General features: G+C 29.0%; 2 protein-coding genes across 6 annotated transcripts; both read right to left on the reverse strand.

Moving 5' to 3' along the window:
- Window positions 1–548: 548 nt before the first annotated feature.
- LOC126913795 (acidic leucine-rich nuclear phosphoprotein 32 family member A) lies at window positions 549–8,929 on the reverse strand. 2 transcript variants are annotated; one of them, XM_050717068.1, is made up of 8 exons: window positions 8,634–8,929; window positions 4,139–4,282; window positions 3,847–3,966; window positions 3,615–3,727; window positions 3,419–3,525; window positions 3,240–3,313; window positions 2,984–3,074; window positions 549–2,737 (listed from the first exon to the last, which is right to left on the reverse strand). In XM_050717068.1, the coding sequence occupies exons 1-8, from the start codon at window positions 8,679–8,681 to the stop codon at window positions 2,676–2,678; spliced, it is 759 nt and encodes a 252-aa protein (XP_050573025.1). In that variant the 5' UTR covers window positions 8,682–8,929; the 3' UTR covers window positions 549–2,675. The 2 variants fall into 2 exon arrangements, with proteins under 2 accessions (XP_050573025.1, XP_050573024.1); XM_050717067.1 differs by lacking the exon at window positions 8,634–8,929 and adding an exon at window positions 6,048–7,298.
- A 2,596-nt stretch (window positions 8,930–11,525) lies between these two features.
- Window positions 11,526–17,863, reverse strand: LOC126929003 (uncharacterized). 4 transcript variants are annotated; one of them, XM_050744958.1, is made up of 6 exons: window positions 17,597–17,862; window positions 17,284–17,465; window positions 16,124–16,192; window positions 15,483–15,641; window positions 14,579–14,810; window positions 11,526–14,302 (listed from the first exon to the last, which is right to left on the reverse strand). In XM_050744958.1, the coding sequence occupies exons 2-6, from the start codon at window positions 17,458–17,460 to the stop codon at window positions 12,993–12,995; spliced, it is 1,947 nt and encodes a 648-aa protein (XP_050600915.1). In that variant the 5' UTR covers window positions 17,461–17,465; window positions 17,597–17,862; the 3' UTR covers window positions 11,526–12,992. The 4 variants fall into 4 exon arrangements, with proteins under 4 accessions (XP_050600915.1, XP_050600912.1, XP_050600913.1 ...); XM_050744955.1 differs by having other exon boundaries at window positions 11,526–14,810; window positions 17,597–17,863; XM_050744956.1 differs by lacking the exon at window positions 16,124–16,192 and having other exon boundaries at window positions 11,526–14,810; window positions 17,597–17,863.

Below are 17,863 nucleotides of genomic sequence, written 5' to 3' on the forward strand. Positions count from 1 at the left end.
ATTTAATTATGGGTATAAGGATACAATAATGTCAAAGCAAATATACTTATATATATATATATATATATATATATATATATATATATATGTATATTAAACGTTATATGAGTAGTATAAACATGTTTATAATACATTTTTATAAATTAATGCACATAAAAATACCCTTTTTTAGATTAAAAACAAAATTAAACCTAAAATATAAAATTAATTGAGTGATACTTTAAATATTTTAACTATTAGTTATATAAATGATTTCAGACACAGAAAGAACGAAAACGTTAAAACAAAATTGTTTTTATTTTGAATATAAAAGTCATAACTATATATAATATTTAAGATTTTAATTATTATGATTTTTATATTCAAAATCAAAATATTTCTTACTGCTTACATCTTCGTTATATGTATATATATAGATGCCATATACATATTACATGAATTACAGAGGAAAATAAAAGAAAAAATAAAATTTTTAATATTTTATATATATAAATATGGATTATATAGAGAGTGGAAAACATATTAATAATATTTATCACACATCATCCTTGATTTGTAAATGATTTTATTAATAAATTATTTTTTCTTATTTTGTGATGAGGATTGCTCGAAATAAACAAACGTTATGATAAAGATCCACTTTAACAACGGAACAGACAGACAATACAGAGATGTAATAGATCTGATAATAGAAGGTGATAGATTCCCTTACGTAAATGGTCTATCCAAAATTGCAATTGACAAAAGTGTATGTGTCGCGGGACGCGCGGGATGTTTAATTATTTATAATTTAACTTTTTAATTATTTATAATTTAACTTTTAATACATCCGCGCGAGCCGCAATTACAAATTGCAGATTGGAAATTTACAGATTTGGACCTGTACATGTCATATACTCATTGTACCTAATATAAATTTGCTTTAGTCTTGGAAAAATTGGATAAGGCCATAACCAAACTGGCGACAAAGAGGCGCCAGATCCTCGACTCTACCATAATTTTTTTCTTATAAAACCGATCTTCTCTTGCACTCTCACTCGCTATTTCACTCCCATCCATACTCACGATCACGTAGTTAATTGGTAGTCCGTCCAGTATCCACTTGCCACAGTCTCACCATTAACTACATCGTCTGATCCATCTTTTACTTTTACGCCTATTTTTCGATATTTTATCTTTCCACTCTAATCTAAATTTTGCGTTTCTGACTTTTTTTTAAATACAATTCAAAAGTGCGAAAGCGCAAGTGTAAATATTTGTTACTTTTTAAAAATCATAATTGTAATTTAATATTAATAATAATATTAATAATCATTACCCATTAACTTCGCACTTTAATCATCACGAGATGTGTCAGCGCTATGGTAACTTCAGAGACAGAAATTAAAGGTTATTATTCATTTACAGTAATTTTGATTCTTTTCTTTATGTTTAATATCATATTCCAATATTTAGTGACTTGTTGTTACATATAAACAATACACATCCATTAAGTAATTCAATCGTGATCATAAAAAATTCTATTTTTTTCTGATATAAAACAACATTTAATCATTGCAACTGAATGCTTGCAACTGTAAACGGGAAGATATTACAATGATGTCATTAATCAAATGAATTTCTCATATTAGAGCATAACACGTAGCACATGGAATGCCCAAAAGTAAATAACAATAATCTTAACAGCCATGTTATGTGCGGCATAATGCCATTATATATAAACACCTGGAACTTAAAATTTACTAAAAATTACAAGAATACCACAATATCAATTGTGTTCTTATATTACTTCGCAGTCCTTTCAAGATATCTTGAAAAATATCAAAACTATTTAACTTATATCAAAACAATGAAACACAGAAAATACTAAAATATCATTTATGTCCTAAACTGATGTTTTTGTTCATACCAATTATACATTTCAAACACTATTATTATTCTAATAAATGAAATGTATATACTTTTCTTTTTTACTTCCTCATTCTTATGATGTAAATTCCTATCTTACGTCTTTCATAGATATAAGCTCAATGTATGAGCAACATATATTTATCTCTTTATTTTCTGTCCCAAAAATCACAGAGGCATAATGCACCTCAATGTATGGTGTAAACCTGTACAAAAGTTGTTCCTCATTTACTCTATACTTATTCATGGTACAATAATAATGTATTTAAAATGTAACTTATGTAACCTTATTACTGATTAACGATGACTGCATTCCAGCGTGACCAGCCTTTGGCCGACTGGAGCTAACAGACAAATACGCTCCTTCAAGTGTAAAACTCCATTGTTGCCTTTTTCAATCCCTCAATATGCGATCTTTCACCCACTATGCAACACCACTAATACTCTAACTATATACTCTATATAAAATATCGTTAGTATAACTAAAACGCGCTGTGCCCAGCTGGAATGCAGTCCTATTTCATGCCATCATTATCCTCTTTCATTTTCATTCACATTCCTCTTCTCCATAATGGTAATCGTTTGTTGTTCCACAGACAATTCGTCAGTCAATGATTTACTGATAAATTCACACCACTAACTGTAGTCTGTCATTGGTCGGTCAAATAGTTTTATTCCCAGATGTTCACTTGGCGTCTCAATTATTGTTATTATTTATATGAATTTTACACTCATTCAACAGAATCAGAAGCCTGCTCTTTATAATTCTAGTTTCCTGAGTCTCCCACATCTTCATGTTTTCTCTTCTTACCTCGAGCAGGAGACGACTCTATATAACGCGATAAGAAAGTAATAAAATTGATGGCATTATACTCTACGAAAATTATTTCGTTTTTAAATAACAAGAAAGACTACTTGAGATAGAATGATATAGTTCATTTTAAGGTTTTTTTGTATGACAGTTATAAGTTATAGATAGATGGCAGTTATAATAAAATATTTAAGATAGTAGATTAATATTTCAGTAGCGACAATAAAACCAATGGATCTATCTTAATAAAAAAAACTTATTTACCTTCTTCTTCTTCCTGTTCGTCATCTTCATTATCATCGTCTTCTTCTTCTTCTTCCTCATCACAGAGGAAGTCGTCTTCATCGCTTTCATCCTATATTATAACGATCAAATAAATGCATCCATTAATCAAAAGTTATAAAAAGTCACAACATTAATAATTCATTACAAGCATCTTTAAATTAAAATGTAATTATAACGTAATTATTACATTTTGTATATAGTAAAAAAGCTAAAGTTTGAAATATGAATAACTTACTTCAAGACCGTCCTTGTATACAGCTTCTAATCCTACATCACCCTCCTCAAAGACAAACTCCTCTTCATCTGAAACTAGAAAGTTATATATTCGTAATTAAAACATAAATCTCTTTCTTCACTTTGTTTTATTTTGTTATTTTAATAAAACTTCAACTTAATTTTCATCTTTTAACTAACCTTCCTCACTATCCTCTTCATTAGCATCTCCATCTCCATCTTCATTTCCATTTACTTCATCATCCTCCCCTTCACTGTCATCTACTTCACAATCGTCTGTATCAAATCTATATAACATAATATTTTTAAATTTACCTTTTAATGCATTAGCAAAAAACAAACCAGACAAATGAAACAATTCTTTAGCATTACATACCCATCAAGACATCGAAGGCTGGGAATAAGGCTAAAAACTTTCTCTCTATAATTGTCCAAATTTGTCACTTCATTGTTAAAGAGATCCAAATTTTTTAAATTTTTAAACTCCTTCTACAAAGAAAAACAATTTTTAATATATCTATTGATACTTACAAAAAGCATATATATATATGTTATTTCAATCCTGTATATATATTAATATATATAATATATATATTTTTGCAACTTACTAGAGGTTGAAGTGTATCAAGATCTTTGATCTTGTTTCCACTAAGATTGAGATGAGTTAACTTAGGACTTGACTGAAGAAGATTTAAACCTCCAGAAATTCTGTTGTCACTAAGTTCCAGCTAAAAAAATAATAGTAATTTGTATTTATTTCAATTCATCTTTTATATTCAACATTGCATTTTATTTAAGATATAAAATGTGCCACTATATGTTATTCTTAAAAGTTTGCAAGAAATAACTACTTTGTAGATTACATTTAAGATAACAATAATAGATATGCTTTTTGCTTACCTTTTTAAGACTTGATAACTTTGGAAAGCCTTTTAGACTGGTAAGACCCACATTGATTAGACTTAGTGATTCTAATGCAACAAATTCATCTGTCAGACCTACTATATGCGTGCTCCGACAATTGTCAAGAACAAGTTCTTTGATCTGAAAAAATAATAGCTTTTTTATAAGTATCGTACTAAAGTATAAGAGTAGGTAAATTACAAATATTACAAAAATAGTATATCATATTCTATTCATAATTGTACCACAGATACCATATGTCTCCAATTATTGAAAATAAATGTGTATAACGATATTTTACAATAAACGTAACTTTATATACAAATGATAAAAGCCAAAAATAAATAAAAATTTCCTAATTAGAAATAATAAATTTCTATGTATATATAGTTTCTGCATTAACCACTTAAAATTTAATAAATTGTACAAAGATTAGTGAAATAATGAATATCAAAGATTAAGGAACAGCTTTGGTTACAGAAACTGTCCGTATAAACGATGAGACTATTGCATTCTTAATTACATTTGTAAGCTCAGTATATAGTGAAGGCGTGAATACGAAAAGTTGGTGGTATATGAAAAAGGTAATAGTCGCTAAAATTCAAACGAACGATAAGCTTTCGCGGGAGATGGGCTATTTTATTGATCGGAGAAAGAGAAAGGTGAAGAGAGAGGGGAGATAGAAAGGAGACAGGAGAAACAGGGAGGGGAAGTGTGAGGGGGCGCCTGGGATACAGGGGTGATGGTAGTAGAGTGCACGACGCGTCTTGTTTAGCGGCATCAGAAAAGCCGGCAAGCGATAAGTACTGACTGCGGCACGCGACAAGCGAATCCGAGTAGTTTCAAGTTCTAATGTTATCGAAATTCATTTCTTATCGCAAATTGAAATGAATTTCGATACAATTCGTTTTATCTAAAATTCGAAATTACATATTAAAAATATAATTACTCTATATTCTATTTACTATAATATAATCGTCTGAAACAATTTTACATAGTAAATGAAAAAAAAAATTTGTTAATCGCTACTTCATAAAATTCGAATAAAATTCTGAATAAAGCCGAATATATCGCTGCGTAGCAAATTTTAGTGACGACAAACCGCTTTCACGCGAAGCCTCGTCGCATGTCCTTATCTTAGATTCACTGCCCGACATTCCGACCGGCCGGCTGATTGGCTGCGCCGTGCGTTGCACTGATCGTAGTGGAAGCGTTTACGAGAAGTTGTCGTGGCTTATAGGAGCGGATCAATGACAGCTACAAGTTAACTAAGAGATGGATAGAAGGAAATATTTGATGAAATTTTGAGATTAAATTGATTTAAAAAAAACATATGTTCTTATTTCATAGAAAATAGTTAACAGATTGTTTGATATGTACATTAAAATGATAATTTGAAATGCAAAATTCTTAAAATAGTATAAAGAAAAGAAATTTTTGTATAATGAAACTTTCAAAAATTGAAATAAAATCTTATATTTTCATATCGTTAATAATAATTTGGAGTTTATTTTTCCTAATATATTTAAGTCAATTATTAATAAAAAAATATATTTACTATTGTTAATATCAATATTTAAATTAATCGGAAAAACTGTTTTTGAAAAAGATTAAGAACGATATTAAGAAATTTCACTTGATATTAATGAAACATGATATATGAAATCGTGTTGCTTTTTATGGAACAGCTCATAAAATAGTAGCTACGGCACTGTTGAATAAACTGCATCGCAACGCCGGTGGTTAACGTGATGCAAACGCCCACGCATATGTATTATACTCTAATGTATCGAAAAATTTAGATAATGGTGCCGAGTGTTACTCAATTGTTGTAATGAAATTCGTAATGCAAGGTAAAGATGTGAAAAATGGTTATTTCGATTTTTTTTACTGCTCGAGAACGTACGCGTGTCAGTTGGTGACAGAGTGGACTCGTCCAAGATGGCTGCACAGTGATCAGTAATACGCCATAAGACATTATCGGAGATTAGATATATAAGAAACCTTATGATCGGTTCAGCATCGTTCGTATACATTTTAATGGCTGGAAATAACCTTAGAACATATGCTATCTTACAAAATGTAGACAAATCTAATTGTCAATAAGAATACACTCGCGCGCACCGGAAGACAATGGCGACGTTCACTCGCACGCGCATCTCATGGCAGCACCTCATGGCACGCACAACTCTTCCCGCTGATAATTGATTTACATAATATACTTTTACCACTTGTGAAAAAATATGTAGACCGTGTAAAATATGGCACGAATTAAAAAAAAATGTCACAATGTTAATTTGACAATTCCAATTACGTTTTTATGTATATCTAAACCTGTATTAAAGGCGATATAAAAGAATATTTATTGTTAAGAGAATTGTAGCGTAAAATACGATTCACGATTTATTGCTTTTTCAAGTCAGATTGTATATAATAGATATACCTTTCAAGTTTTACACAGTAGTTTATAAATAGTATCACATTTTACATTAATTATATTCGGTTTTCGACTCATATATTAACTATAATTCCAATTTTGTCATGAAAGAAACAAATCAACTGATATACGTATCTGTAACGAAGAAATGAATTACGATGCAAAATACAATCTTCGGTTCTTATTGTCTGGTAAATTCTTTCAAGTTCAAGTTTCCATTTGACCTTGGTGGATTTAACGTTCTTGGAATACCGAAAATCGCGGTCAAAGGACTGTTAAGTTCTGACATAATACTTTATGTGTAAGCACCCGTAACTTGTCAGCAGATGCATATGAGGTTGCATATGTTTCGAAATTCGTTCGAAAGGGGCACCATCTTGTCAAAGCCTTTTTGTACTTCACTATTGCGTTGTACATAACATCAACGAAGAAGCACATTGTTAATGATATTGTAATATATTTGAAACAAACAATTTTCTAAAATGCTGTATAAATGATCTGCTACGACGTGGTTGCCTCTGTTAATAGGAACACACGTACGATGCACGGTAGTTTAAAAAGAGAGGCTCCTAGAGACAGCCACGCCACGCTATAATTTGATCACTCGACTTGCGTATAACATGGCATTTTAAATAAGAAACGATTATGTTTGAAATTACTTGATTCTCTCAAAGAAATTTATCGATTATGGAGACGTACAAATAATACAGTACTATATTGATAGAGGAACTTTCTAAAAAAACAACGTTATTTTCACACATTTTCCAAAATATTTTTAAGATAAATCTGTTATAGAAAAATTATTACACGAAAAATCGTCTAGAAAATATTTTATCGAATATATTTTAACGTTCTAATTGGGAAACGCGTGTTTATACAACATTAGAACCTAAATACAAAAAATTAATTTCTCTTTGAAATTAATAATAGAAAGGTATGCTAGAAATTTTTTAATTCGAATACTTGTTTTCTAGAAGAAAAATTTCAGAAACAATATAGAACTGATTAATTACGAAATTATTGAATACGTTTTTAAAAATTAATTAATTATTGGTATTGTAACCGAGGCAAACTATGTTATGAAAATAACAATGGAGTTACTACCCGTTTAGATGCTTAATATTTGCGTAAATATTTTTTGTTCAACTTCCTCAAATTGATCGAAATAAGTACAAAAAATCAGCCATTACAAAGAGCAATATCTCCATTGATTAAACATGTTTTACTTTCTATGCCAACGACGCTAATTCTACGATGTATTACATCACAAATCAGCAAGATGTAGTATATATAATACTATAGGTTTTATAGTAAATAAAATAATTCAAGTTCAAATGTATTTAGCTGCGGGTTGTATAGTGCTTTCTCTATGAACGTAATAACATCTGCGGCGCGATAAGGGACACTTCGTAATTCAATAGAAAGCTCCGTACGCTAGAAAAACTTGAGAAAATTTGATAAACGATTGGTTGATCAACTATTCGTTGAATTCAGAGAACCAATCAGCTTTCGAGTTTCTCAATTTTCCAGCTTATACGATACAACAACTGGCAACTCGGAATCTTTCCTAACTGTATCAGTTTCTTCAAATTTTTCGGGAATCTGGTAAAAAGACACACGCGATAACAGAGTACGAACTCGAAATAAAATATCGAGACGAAGAGAGGGAAGCAATAGGAGAAAACGCGTCATGTCGAGAGACGAAGTAATGAAAAATGAAGGAGACAGGCCGTTTAAGCGAACCACGCCATGCCTGTTACTCTTGTGGTAATCGTAGCATCTCGTGTCGGCATCGAGAACACGTCTTCTTGTCCGATAAATCGTCGGAGCCACGCGGTCACCGTCAAGAAATCCGAGTTCTCGTGCGTCTTCGAGAAGCCAGTGGCGTGCCGCAGAGCGAGTGCGTGGTGTCGGTGTCGCGCGAGGGAACACAATTCTCTCTCTGCACCCGCTCTCAGACCTGTGCACGATAGAACACCAAGCACGCAACAACCCGCGGTATCGTTCTCGTGTCGAGCAAAGCAGTACAATAAAATAAAGTGGGGTTCGGCTTACTTCACCGGGGTTCCTTCCCCGTTTTTCGAGCTCTATTCGCTTCTCCATGGCCGGCAAACCCGTTTCTAACTTCGTACACAGATCACTACACCTTCCTGCGTCGCAACAACTCGTCGCAACCTTGCTTTCAAACCGGGAATATGACGGACGGACCACGGTCGGTCACTAGTCGGACAGAGCCACCACCGTACCGAGGAGCCAACCCAACGGCAGTTCGATTCTGGCCTAGGCCCTATGCTCGCTACACTCGACTCACCGGACTGGCGGGGCCCCCACACAATAACAACCCACGAGGCGGGAAACGAAACACATGTCTGGCACTACTTTCGAAGCGACCAATCCCGTTCTTTTGTTCGCTCGCGGTACCGATCGACCTGACATCTCGCGGCCTTTTACACAACTTCACTTTAACGCGCCTAAATTCATTTCCTTTATGTATCTAATTAGACCGAGAGAATTTTCATTCGTACAATTCTCCAACGCTTTTCTATTTAAACGTTCATTCCTTTATTAATCAATCCAGATACTCAATTTCAGGGATAATACACAAATTGTCTCTTTTTTATTAATGATGGAAGAATTTGGTAGTTTGCACCCGTTACCGCAATCATTTTGTAGCTTCCGGCGCTCGTGTTAGACTATGAGATTCCTTATGCTTACTTTATTTTACGTAACGTCACCTAAGAAAATCCGACGTAATTCTATGAGCAACTGACAATTTGGCGTTGGAATGAACCGATGCTCTTTGTTCTAGTATCCATTAATATTAACTGATATTAAACAATTGCATATGCGAGATATCGAACTTGATATCGAAATTCATATATCGATAAGACGAAACAATTTGAAATATGTTTCATACTTCCTCTTATTTAATATTCAATTTATTGCTATTTACTATTTTTATTAAATATTAACTTTTTTTTGTAGAATATACACACACGGCGAATTAATAATAATTGTGATTACAGTGTATAATATTATTAAAAGGTTTGATTTAATATACATATAATTTATACATGAAATTTGTATTGTCAAGGAAATATAAATTTAAAATTTCATATATTATTATTATTATATTTTTATGTTTATTATATTTTCTTTATAATTTTTTGTAATATCGATATTATCAATACTATATCATTTAAATATGTAGACATTATATAAATATGGCTTTTTAAAATTTATTACTATTAAGAGTCGCTGGATATTTTTGATGGCATAATTTTCATTATAAATTAATCGTACAACATAGTTATTTTAAAATGCAATACGGACAATTAAATACTGATTAAAGATAATAAACATATAATCTCATGACAGAACAAGGAGTTTGTTTATGATATAGTATGTCTCGATATAATATTTTTAATCAAGTTGTGATATCTATGTCTGATGCTCAAGTGATCCGCCCCTGCAGGTGTAGAATCCGTGAAGGGTTGAGATCAATATGCGCTCATTGATTGCACTGTAGCTGCGCTGCGTCGGCCTCGTAGAATGTCTTCTTTGTAGCACTAAACATTGAGCATGTACCTACCTACCTGCTTGGTTAGATCTCAACGTGCACCTTTCACCGTGTGCACAACTGAATTACAAGACTAGAATAAACGCGTTATACGATGCCACGTAATGTCTTTCCCGTCGATACAGCCACTCGTTATAAAATTTCGTGATAAGCAGGCGAGTTCGATAATAATTTCGAAACTACCTGTTTCATCGATCACCATACGTTATGTACAAACAAAATTCATGTAAGTTTAATGCATCTTACAACTTTAGTGATGCTAATATTTATTAAACGAGACAAAAGTTTTGTTGAAAATTTTTTTAAAATAGTTCAAGTAGTTATTTATTTCAATTGATACTATTTTTTCGAATTATCATTTACCTTATATCTACGTATGAAAAAATTATATTAAAGTTTAATATTAAAATAATAGTGTTAAAGTCAGTGTTCTCGTGTGTTTTATTACATGTGTGGATAGGTTTCATATATTATACGCTTATATTTATGTATGTATATGCATGATTATAGATTTAAATGATGTGTGTTCCAACTAATTCATAAATTAATTATCATAAAATAATTATAAAGTATTATATTATTTTATAAAGTTTTATAAAATATTCCCATTGTTTATCTGCTTTTATTCGAAAACATATGAAAACATATCCTATATATGGTGACTCTATAACACAGAAAATATTTCTAATCTTTCATTATGTAGAATACAGATTGTATATTAGTTACATATAAATTATTATTTGCATTAGCCTGATTGTATTTATTGGAAGTAAAATATCATTATTAACAAAATTGTTTATATAAAAGATAGTCTTCATGGATGTTAAGTACTTAAGCAATTTAATTTTTTTTATTACTCGTATTTTATCGATATATTTTGATAGTGCATTATATTGCTTTTTATCTCTGCTCTTACTTTATTGACTTCTTTTGGTACATCGGAAATTAGAGAACTAAGATAACGACAATTATACTTTACTTATATCGATTGTACATGTATCATAGTGTACATTGCACGGCCAATCAAATTACTAGTTATAAATAAACATGGCTCTCTTTCTTTAGTCCGTTTTCGTCCTCTGCGCAGTGTCAAGAGCATATTGAATACATACGTATATTATATGTTTCCGTACGGATTACACAGTCCCTTATTATGATTATTCTGGCAATATATGATATTGAATGTAATCTATGAAGTAATAAAAATGTTTAATAACAAGGATATGGAACACAAGGACATAACTAAGTACGCAATTCCATATAATATTCCGTTAAAGTTTCATAAAATTGTCTTATCCGTAGAGATATAAATTTTGTGTAAAAAAATGTAATTGAAATATTAGTAAAAATTCCAAACATATCGCAAGTGTACATCAAAAATGTTTATTACGAAAAAAATATATATATTTCTGTATCATTGTATATGTATACATAAATTTATGTAAAAAATATCTGTATATTATTGCAATAAACAATCCATTTATGTTACATTGTACAGCAACTGCTAACATCTCAAAATACTGTAAATGTTGTATAAATACAAATAATTTTGTTTAGATACAATTGCTATTTAAAAAATATAAACAATTATAAAGTACATACATAATATGATTATTATACATTTTATAATTTTGAAGCTTTATAGTTACTACTTTTACAGCACAAATTATTATACTGGGTTATTATGATTTCATTTACTTATTACATAGAACTAAAGTATCATAAAGTATATCATTAAACAAAGATATTAACCCTCTATAACATACGTTATGAAAATTATATACTCATGTATCTAAATTTTTTTTTATTAAATCTTATTTTACTTGTTTACTGTTGTGGATTTGTATTTTGTTACTATGTCATCATACAGGTGCTAAATGATTTATTCAAAATTTACAAAATATAAAACGATAATAAAACACAATTCTCCTTTTTTTGTTTTCAAGAGGAAACAAAATACTAGTTATAGAGGATTACAAAATATGGTAGTAATGAATAAGATTAGCAATAAATGATATAAAATATATGATTTCTTAAAAATGTCCATAACAGATATTATTTATAATAAGATATACATGTTGATATAAATGATATGTATGCATTTTTCACACACTCAAAGAAAAAAAGAAATTGTGTAAATTATAGTTTTACTTAAAAATAACAAACTAAGACATTTAAATATTCAAATACATCATGAAACAACATGGGCATGATCTGAAAAACAAAATATATCATTGCGAGTATATACATAATATATTTTCTATGTATGTGTAGCCCCATACGTGCACCAAATGTATAACACACAGTTCCATTTCATACATTTACAAATAAAAAGGTTTATTTCATATCGTTGATTAAATAGAACACACATTAATTAATAATCTTATCTTGAATATTATTTAAAAAATATACAAGGAAGTTTTATAAAAATGTAATAAACAAAAATATTATTTTATAACTATTTTATATTAATATCTTTCTCCTCAATTAAGGAAAAAAACTTGAATTTACCCTCACAGTATTATTTAACACGTATAGTAGCATTTAATATAAATTAAAAAATATATGGCCAAATAATAAAAAAAATATATCTTGAATTCTTGTTGAAATCAAGGAACTATATAGTTTACATACTTTACATAGTTCGTCGCATACTCTTTTTCGGTATCTATTTTCTATATATATATACAAGGAGTTTTATATTAAAAATATGTTCTCAAAATACAAAATTACATGCATAGAATTACGCGTTCTCTTATTTTCTTTGATATTCATATTTAAGGATATAATTTTATTACTATCTTTATGTATTTCTTGATAAACATTAATAGCTATTAATGTTTATTGATAATAGTCGGAGGTTCCAGTGTATTTACATCCGTTGAAAGATACTTTTTACGATTTCGTACGTACTGCGACGGTGCTGTTCTAATCCGAATATGACAAACTGCTTTTGCATTTTCTTTCGGATGATTAATGCAGGTATTTTGTTTTTTAGAATCTGTAACTTTACCTAAATGAGTACAGTTCTTCCTCTTGAGATTATCAATATCCTGCCTTACTGGTGCTACCGATGAACGAGTTTTGCGAGGTTGATGATCTGGTGTTGCTTGCATTTTTTCCAGAGCAGTACGTAAAGGTAATAAACCAACAGCAAACGGAATTTCTGTATTAGGAGTACATTCCATTAAATTCACCTTATTTTCATAGTCTTCTGGAAAATCTGACATATCTCCCCACAGTGCACGATTTATATGTTCTATTGTATTTAATTTGGGTAGTGTAAAAATGGAATCAATTTCTGTTGCTTCTGATATGTCACATTTTAACTTATTTGTTATTTTAACTGTTTGCTCATCCTTTTCTTTGTTGGACAATGTACTTTTATTATTCTTTCTGACAATTAATTTCTCAGCATTCCTACGAGAATTGTTAAATGTCTTCCTAATGGGCTGCATTACATTGTTAATAGCTTGTTCTGGAACTTTACGATCTGTGACCTTTATTTTACGTTTTTTTTTAATACATAATTCTGCTCTATTCGAGAAATTTGATTTTTTTAAATGTTTTTCCTTTTCTTGAAGATCTTTAACAGCTTCATTATTATTTATAGTTTCTTCTATTTCTTGTTGGTTTAATCGCAAGCTTCTTCTTAGTATTGGTTTTGTATAATTAGAAGCTTCAGTGTTTTCAGTACTTAATTCTATTTTATTTAAACTATCTTGTTGGGTATCATATTCAATAATTTGTTCTATTTTCTTACATGTATTTAATGTATGCTGCTCAGTTAAGGTAGTTCCTACTATAGATTGAATATTTTCAGTACTCAAACTTATAATATACTCAGCACTTTCCATGTCTAATGAGGTTAAAAGTGTAACTGGTATATCGTTAGTGGACGGCTCATCCAATAAATCTATACAATCAGTAGATGGCGGATTTTGAATTATATTGTTCACATCTGTTAGCTTGTTTTTTATGTCATCTATAGATTTTCGTCTCTTATGAGTGTAAACTTTGACACATTTTCCTACTTTACTAGGAACATCAGTACCTTCAAACTTATATTGTGCAAAGTCTTCTTCAATTTGTTGAAGGCAAGATTGTGACAATGACATAGAACTTTCTTCACACTCATCAATATCTGAAAAATCACAGCATTGTTCATATAATAAAGGTTTTAATTCATTATTTGTACACAATGTATCACTATTTATCATTCTATTTTCCAAGTATCTATTTGATACTTCTTTCGTTTTATCATTTGTTAATACGATTGAATTCTCAGTTCCTACTAATTTTGTAGAATTTCCTACCGAAAATAATGTATTAGTTTGTTCTGCATTAGTTTCAAAATCTTGTGAATCCTCATATAACATATGCTCTAATTCTTGTTGAGGAGGATCGCTGGTTGTATTACCTTCTAAAGATTGGTTTTCACTTGAATTCACATCACTGTTGCTCTCATTACAAAGTACAAAGCACTCATCATTAACAAGTTCATCACACTGTACATCTATATGATCTGTATTATTACATGTATTGTTTATAATCTCTGATTCAGTAACTTTTTTGTCCATATTTGTATTAATTTCAAAATTTCCTACATTAGAACTCATCATGGCATTAACCACAGTTGTCAACTCTTTAACCTATACATACATAAAAAATTATTAGTACATTTATGTGTATTTTTTCTAATTTTGTCTTGTTTAAGATAATTTATGATGATTTTCATATCTTACAGGATAATTTTATGATTGATTCCCTACATTTTTCAAAAAATGATGAGAAGTACATACATAATAGTTCAATAATAATACAATATAAAACATTTCATTCCAATGTACATCTTTTTTAAACAATTGATATTTGTATCATAAAACTTCTTATGTTTAATCTACTTAGTGAGTTTACATTCACAAGTAATTATGAAATTACATGCAATGCTACACTGTATATACTAAAATAAAATTTCAAAATATTTGCAGCTGTGGTCTCACATTGTATATGAAATATTCAAATTTCAAGCATTTAATAGTGAATTTATGGCAAATTTTTAGAGGATCAATAAAAAAAATGTACATTATAAAATATAAATAACACAAGATCGAAAAGAGAAAACAAGATATCAAACATAAATATAACATAAGTTCTATGATAGATTACAAAATATTTTATCATCTTAGATAACAAAAATAATAAAAGATTTTTGAAAACATTATAAACATAATTATTAAAAATTTTTTTGTAATTTTATTTGGAATATCTTTTGGGAATAACTTATGTTTATAATAATTTTTGTTAATATTTGTAATACCAACCTTAAAAGTTTTTGTGGCAGTTAATAAAGGTGATAACAATTGATAAGGAATTGTAGTTTCTCCGCAATACATAAATTCAACCATGGCCTTTAAGATTTCAAAGTTTAGATCTTTAAAAAATATAACTGGTTCCTGACCCAAATCTCGTTGTAGGATCTCCTGTTACATCAGACAGTGAAGCAAACAAAATATATTAATAGATAAAAGAGTGCTGTATTCATAAATTCTGATAGCAATGAACAAATGATTCTTGCTAACCTACCACTACCTTTAACTAAGTGTATTTAAACGAATTTTTAAAATTCATAATATATTTATAGTACATTACAAAATTTGATGCTATGTGCAAAGAACACTTTTAATAGTGTTAAATATTTTTTAAAGAATTGAGGAACATTTGTATTAAATCATAATATCATTTTCAAGTAAAAAATTTTGGTATCTAAATTTAAAAATTCTAATGCTATGTAAATGTGAACTTTTATAATTGTATACATGCACATTTTGAAATATATTTACATTTATTTATGTATATCTATTTGATACATAAGAAAAGTATAAAATGTATCCCTGAAAAGCTATTTACATTAGCATATATTTATTTCATTATTTTGAATTCATACAAATTATCTCTTTGATACCTTTATATTCAATAGATGTTCTTCACAAGTTGTAAAAAGTATGTCCATCAAACATGGTTTCTTCAAATGCTTGCAAATAAATAAGGAAATTCCAATATATAAGGCTTTCTTTAGTTTATATGAACATTACATAATCCCTGTAAAATTGTCCTTTCATAAGTATTCCATATATTTTTTGTATATAATTTTATGGATGTATATACACAGTGCAATAACTAAATAAAATTCGAAATTTTGATTTAATCAAAATATGTTGTTATATATTACGATATGATATATTATATATTACAATATTATAAAATTGCACACATATATATGATCATAATTTGATATGAGAAGTGGTTTCACTATTGTATGTGTTCTTCATAAACTTATTTAATATAATATTAATTCATAATAATAATAATAAAATAAATTTAAAATCCACAAAATTAATTTTAGAGAAAAAGCTACCTATACATAAAATATGATTATTTTAAATTATGGGATTTTAACAAACTTGCACAAACTTAAATAATATTTATATATTTGAATTAATTTCATTATTTCATAGAATTACAAATATTTATTGTTAAATAATACAAATTCACTTTAAATATAAAATTGCTTTTAATTTATCTTTTGTATAACCTGTTAATATAAATTTAAATTTATGATTAGGTATTTTTGTAATTTATGATTACATAAGACAATTACCACTTATATGCTACTCAGTTATTTTTAAAGTATATTAAACTTACAATTTGAAAAAATAACAAGATATAGATATTTATAGTTACAAGTAGTTTTAATACATAAAAAGCTAAATCTAATATTGCTAATATTATTAAATATAATTTACATTGTATAACTTTTCTTTTTTTTTTATATATTAGCACTGAATTTTAACTAACATTTTAAGTTAGCTTTGTTATATTTTTTAACAAAGTAATAAAGCAATTTTTTGTAAACATCTATTTATACACGTTTATTAATCTTGAAATAGATAATTATAAAACTATAATGAAAAACATACTTTACGTTATTAATATTTTTTAAAAAACTATAGACATAACCAATATGTCTATGTATAGATATGTATATATTTTTATACATGCAAATAAAAGGTAATTTATAATTAATTTCACTTATAGGAAACTAAATATATTTTTTAAATATACCTCAAAATATGTACTATTTGATGCTAGGACCAGTTTGTGAACACGTAGCTTTTGTTCTTCACATACGAGTGTTACATCAACAAGTGCCTGACGCTCCAACAGCCCACTAAATTTTTCTGTAATGTATCTTGCATGATCAGCCCATTGCAGGACACAGCATTTAGTACTCTCAACCATTGTGTCTGCAGCAACAGAAGAGAAACAGAAAAAATACTAAGGTTATAATGTATGAAATAGTGAATAAAATCATCAAAACGGTACAACATATTTTAATTAATAAATTAATAACATTTTCTCTCGTAAAAGTACGTACTGAAATATAATTAAAACGTTAGTTTTCCTCTATCAAGAGTAGTTTGAAAAAAAGCACTGAAACCCTTGATTAAATGTATGCAATCAATTTCGATTAATGATGGATAATGACATAGCGCGTTCATATATTTTCTGGCGAGTCTCATGAAGCACCACCGGGAGTGTCGGTTTATAAAAACAATCAGTTTACACAACATTTGTTCACTAACGCGTCGAAGTGCACAAAATTAGGACGTAAACTAAACTCAAAAATTAGCCATCTTACATT

This window comes from Bombus affinis, chromosome 2, assembly GCF_024516045.1.
Source record: "Bombus affinis isolate iyBomAffi1 chromosome 2, iyBomAffi1.2, whole genome shotgun sequence".
NCBI classification, from domain to species: Eukaryota; Metazoa; Arthropoda; class Insecta; order Hymenoptera; family Apidae; genus Bombus; species Bombus affinis.

Coding starts and splice junctions, on each gene's coding strand:
- LOC126913795 (XM_050717067.1), bottom strand. CDS start 6,119: ATGTCTTATGGCGTATTACTGATCACTGTGCAGCCATCTTGGACGAGT. Junction 3,967..4,138: donor AGTTATCAAGTCTTAAAAAG/GTAAGCAAAAAG, acceptor TTATTTTTTTAG/CTGGAACTTAGTGACAACAG. Junction 2,738..2,983: donor CGAACAGGAAGAAGAAGAAG/GTAAATAAGTTT, acceptor CGCGTTATATAG/AGTCGTCTCCTGCTCGAGGT.
- LOC126929003 (XM_050744955.1), bottom strand. CDS start 17,460: ATGGTTGAGAGTACTAAATGCTGTGTCCTGCAATGGGCTGATCATGCA. Junction 16,193..17,283: donor CAAATAGTACATATTTTGAG/GTATATTTAAAA, acceptor TTTATTTGCAAG/CATTTGAAGAAACCATGTTT. Junction 14,811..15,482: donor CTGCCACAAAAACTTTTAAG/GTTGGTATTACA, acceptor ATGTATGTATAG/GTTAAAGAGTTGACAACTGT.